Here is a 5,083-nt window from a genome sequence, read left to right on the forward strand (position 1 = left end):
AAACAACTAGAATGACACTAAATTAAAATAAAAAAATGACCTAGAATGACTTAAATCAAAGTTTAACCGAAAACTCAATTAGAAACTTAAACAGAACCAAAAAGCCCACAAAGGGCAGAAGATGACAAAAAGAAAATCTACAACGATAGTTTTATTTCTACACGAACGATAGAATTAGAAAACTAAACATATGAAAAGATGTAAAAATGTAAATGTTGGTAGGATGAAGTATGTTTATCAACAGATAAGCAGTAGAATTATTTATTATTATCCATCTTGAGTTCATGTCTTTTGTGTTTTCTGTCTTTCTCCCTTGTCCTGTCTGTTGATTTAACTGTATGAAATAAACTAAACCAAAATGTGAGTTTTCCATCATATTGTGATGAAGTTTTGGCAGCACTGCAGTTTTCCACATTTAAACTTTGTGGCACAATGAAAACATTTTTTTTTCTCTGTCTCTGATTCTTCGTGTTCCAGTGAAAAACAGATCTTTGATCAAGTTGCATGATGTTCATTTTAGGGACTGGCTGTTTTAACTGGAAGCATCCTCCCTTTGTGTGCTGGACCCATCAGGTTTGGTAGACATGGTGATAAAACATTCATTCAAGCCTCCCTTGGGTTTGTAGAACAATGTGTCTAACCATAAAATAATGTCATGAGCAAAGAGGCTCATGGCACCATGTGACTCATTAGAATGAAGCAACTGAGAGTTAAATCAGAGCCACGCAGTCAGGCCACCGTACAGCAGAGCTTCTGTTTTTCTTTAAGGTTTCTGACACCTGGCTCCACCTTCTTCTCTGACCAACGCCCTCCCTGGTTTCTTTTTGATGGGCATCTTTCTGAAACCTGGTTAACCTTCTTCCCCTCTTCACTATGGTCTTCAATTTTGACCAGTTCCGCCTTTAGGGTTCCCTCACACTCCTGAAGCTGCCCGCTATCATCCTGAGCTGTGTGGAAACCCATGAAGATGGCTGTGATTGGCTCAGAGCTCTCTGCGGAGTGGAGGATGGTGTAAGGCTGGTCTTCGGCGCACAGAGGGGAGGGCAGCCTGCTGCAGTGGGCGGGGTCACTGTACAGAGCAGTCCAACGGTTGCAGCCGCTCTCTGGTCGGATGCTTGATGTGTAGTAGCAGTAAAACTTGCTTTTGTCAACAGAAGGAAGAAATCCCGCTGTGTTGTGGCACAACTCTGTCCGACAGACTGTCCCATCGCGTCTGCTTCTGTGGGGAATAGCAGGTCCATCTTTGAAGATGCAGCCGCAGCTTCTCATCTCACACAGTCTGCTGTGGGAGTCTCTCTGGTCGTCATCATGTGGACAAAGCCCCCAATAGGCTGTTGAGCTGGGACTGTAGCTGTGCTCATCATGGGGTCTCTTCTGCCAGGTTTGCCTGAAGTTAACATTTTTCCCATCTGTCGTTCCTTGGTGGATGTAGTTACCATGATGTCCTCCCTTGGTTTTCTTTCCATCTTGATGATGACATCGACTAAAGCCTGAAAGGTAGTTTTGCTTTTCTGGTTGGCTTCTGGCTGACAGCTCGGTAAAACACCTCTTGACTCCCGAGTCCTAAGAAATATGACAAAGAACAAAGAGCTTCACCACAGGAACCTTTTCCTGGAGTCTGTTTGATATTATCTCTGTCTGCCTGTAAACCTGAACAGATTGCAGATGACTGACATCTATTTGCAGTGGGAGCAGCAGTTTTTCACTCAGCCCTGTTTGGGTCCTGTAGTGGAAACATGCCTTCAGAAGAGACTAAAGGAGAAAACAAGTTTCCCACTAGAACAGCAACCTGTTGCTGTTCTAGTGGTTCTAGTGGGAAACTCCTCGGCTGAAACAAAAAACTTCTCATGCTTACAGTAAAGACATTTCTGTAGTTTGCAGATATTTATGGTAGAAAAACCTCAGAATATGTGAAACTAAAGCCTGTCTCCAGGGCATGATTGTGTGCTGATTAAGATCCACTGGTTCTTCATGTTTCACACCATCAGGAAGTCTTATTGCTACATCTGTACTTCACATAGCAAATCAGTTGGGGACATAGATGCTTCTTTGCTTTAAGCTACATTAGAGTGATCATATTGTGGTTTGGTTTTATGTTTTTTGGCAGCAAATCATTTGATAATATAGTATTTTCCTCAAGGATGTGTTTGCATGGAAACATCAAACCTGCCAACGTGCTGAAGGGGATGCATGTCACACTGATGGAGTTAGCAAAAACATGCAAACTATCTCCAGCAGGTGGCTTTGACCAATTTATTTTAGTTTGTCATTAATCTGTCAGTTTTATTCACTTTAACAAGTGATGTGCTGCAGAACCGAACAGAAAGTGCATAAAACTGGTCCAAAGGTCATTAAGGTTTTTTTTTTTTTGGAAAGAGGTGTAAGTAAGTAGGTATTATTTCAATATCAATGTCACATTTATTTATATAACACATTAAAAACAGGTATAAAACTGCACCAAAGTGCTTTACAGGAAAGACAACAACGCCAATTAACAAAACAGAATGTGAAAAACTGCCTCAATTAAAAGCCAAAGAATAATAATAAGTTTTAAGAAGCGATTTAAAATTATCCAGGCTGTGGGCGGATTTAATTTGAAGAGGCAAATTGTTCCACAGAATTGGAGCAACAACAGAGAAAGCCTGATTTCCTCTCCTCTTAAGTCGAGTCAGAGGAACCGTCAGTAATAGTTGATTATTTGAACGTAGACTTCTCCACACAGACTGGAATTTTAAAAGGTCTCTAAGATAAGGAGGAGCTAATCCATTTAAGACCTTATAAGTTAATAAAAGAATCTTAAAATCTATTCGGTAAAAGACAGGCAGCCAATGTAAAGAGGCCATTAGGCCTTATATGGTCATGCTTCCTGGTTCCTGTAAGAAGCCGAGCCGCTGCGTTCTGGATCAATTGAAGTCGCTGCATCTGTGATTTATTCATGCCTCTATATAATGAATTGCAATAATCCAACCGGGATGTAATGAAAGCATGGATAAGTCCTTCAAAGTCCTTAAAACAAAAATAAGATTTAAGTTTTGCTAAAATCCGCAGGTGATAAAAACGTGATCTAACAACAGAGCTAACTTGATTATCTAGGTATGACAGCTTTGCAAACCAACAGTATGTGTCAGTATAGAAGAATCAGAAGCAATTTACCAGAACAGGCTGCTGACTAACAGACTGGACCCTATGGGTTAGGACCAGTACCTGCAGAGGACACCTGCTGTCTTCGTCACAGACCTGGAGCCCAGACTGGAGGCAACGTTCCTCAGCAGAAACATTTCCTCTAGAACCAGTTAACATGTTTTCAGTCACATTGATTTCCACGCCGAACAGAGCTGAAAAAAAAGGAGGTAGAGACATAGTTCAGTTAACCTGGGTTTATTTCACTCAGTTTAACATTCAGTCCAGTTTAGGGCTGCTCAGTGAAGCAGTGGGTAGCACTGCTGCATTGCGGCAAGAAGACTCTGGGTTCGATTCCCGGCCTGGGGTCTTTCTGCATGAAGTTCACATGTTCTCCCTGAGCAAGCGTGGATTCTCTCTGGGTACTCCGGCTTCCTCCCACAGTCCAAAAACATGGCTGTTAAGTTAACTGGCTCCTCTAAATTCTCCTTAGGTGTGAGTGGTTGTCTCTGTGTTGTGCTGTGATGGACTGGAGACCTGTCCAGGGTGGACCCCGCCTCTCACACGAAGACAGCTGGAGATAGACACCAGCACGCCTCACCACCCCAGCAGGAATATAGCATTATGGATTGATGGATGGATTTGTTATTTTGCTAAATGCTCCGTCTGGGCAGGAGGTGAGAAGGAAGGTCCTGAACTTCAATCTAACATCAACAAAGCAGAAGCCTGATATAGGAACCATTGTAACCTAGGCAGGTATGGCAAGCCAAAAGGATCCAAATGGGTAAAATAATTTGATTGTCAGGTTGTGTGGAGGTTTGAAGAGCAACGAAATGCAGAGGCGGAAGCTGAGGCGGTTTCTAGCAGATTTAATAAGAAGTGGTGGCAATAGAAACATAAATCCAGAAATAACTAATTAAGGAAAACAGGAACGGGAAGAAAGGGAAACCAATGGGTTAAGGAGAGAATGAAGAGAATCCAGAAACCAATAACTGCAGAGGAGGAGTATAAATGCCAAACAGAACAATGAATGCAGTAATCAGCTGATAGGAAGCAGGTGATCTTAGCCTGGAATCACTCTGCTGGAAACAGCTTCATTTTGAAGGACAGGTCCGCTGTATCCTCCATAGTCTTGGGTATTCTATGATTCATTTGGAGTCCAACCGGCTGCTCAGTGATCAGAGGAAAAAGGGAAATAGCACCAAGAGTGGTGAATATTGGAAGTGCAGTTCAATCGAATACAACTCTGTAAATAGTTCCATCTGAAATGAATTAAAATAGTTGTTTTAATGGTTATGGAGTCAGATATGTGGCGGTAATGTTTGGTTTACTCCACTCATTTCTACCAACATTGGGACTTTGAAAATAGGGGTCAAAACATTTTAGAACTGTTTTACTCTAACATCAAAGATGCATTCAGAGCAGCCCCCCTCCCCCACTTTGGGTCATCAGATTCCTTTCTTTCATGCTAATTCCTGAATACAGGCCCCAGCCAAACAGGGCTAAACCAACAGTTAAGGAGGTCAGAGTTTGGTACGAAGGTGCCATGGAGAAACTCCAGGGCTGCTTTGAATGCTCTGACTGGAACATTTTCAAAGATGCAGCAACCGATGACAACAAGATAAATATAAATATAGACGAGTATGAGTACAGTCCTGGAGGAATAGGGAGGTTCAGAAATCGCTAAAAGCACAGAACTCAGCTTTCAAGTCTTGTGACAGAGAGGTTCTGAGGACATCAAGAGCCAACTTGAACTAAACAGCACTCTAGGAGTGAAAGCTGTTCCACACCAGGGGGAGAAGGCTCTCTGCCACAGGTAACCTTTGAGCATGAGGAAGATCTGTCAGTAACATGAACAAACTAAAATCAATCAGATAGATCAGATTTAAACCAGTCTAGAGCTGTTCCTTTAATTCCAACAAAATATTCAAGTCTTTCTAAAAGAATATTATGATCAACTGGA

At 42.0% G+C, this 5,083-nt stretch overlaps 1 protein-coding gene across 1 annotated transcript in view; it reads right to left on the reverse strand.

Moving 5' to 3' along the window:
- Positions 1-729: 729 nt before the first annotated feature.
- LOC107103302 (palmdelphin-like) overlaps positions 730-5,083 on the reverse strand; it is an 11,488-nt gene continuing 7,134 nt past the window's right edge. Inside the window, exons 5-6 of the mRNA XM_015402957.1 lie at positions 3,154-3,335; positions 730-1,563 (exon numbers count right to left, since the gene is read on the reverse strand). Coding sequence (XP_015258443.1) covers positions 730-1,563; positions 3,154-3,335 — 1,016 coding nt within the window. The remainder of the gene's footprint in view (positions 1,564-3,153; positions 3,336-5,083) is intronic.

The sequence above is a fragment of the Cyprinodon variegatus genome, unplaced genomic scaffold (assembly GCF_000732505.1).
Source record: "Cyprinodon variegatus isolate N-32 unplaced genomic scaffold, C_variegatus-1.0 Scaffold1417, whole genome shotgun sequence".
Lineage (NCBI taxonomy): Eukaryota > Metazoa > Chordata > Actinopteri > Cyprinodontiformes > Cyprinodontidae > Cyprinodon > Cyprinodon variegatus.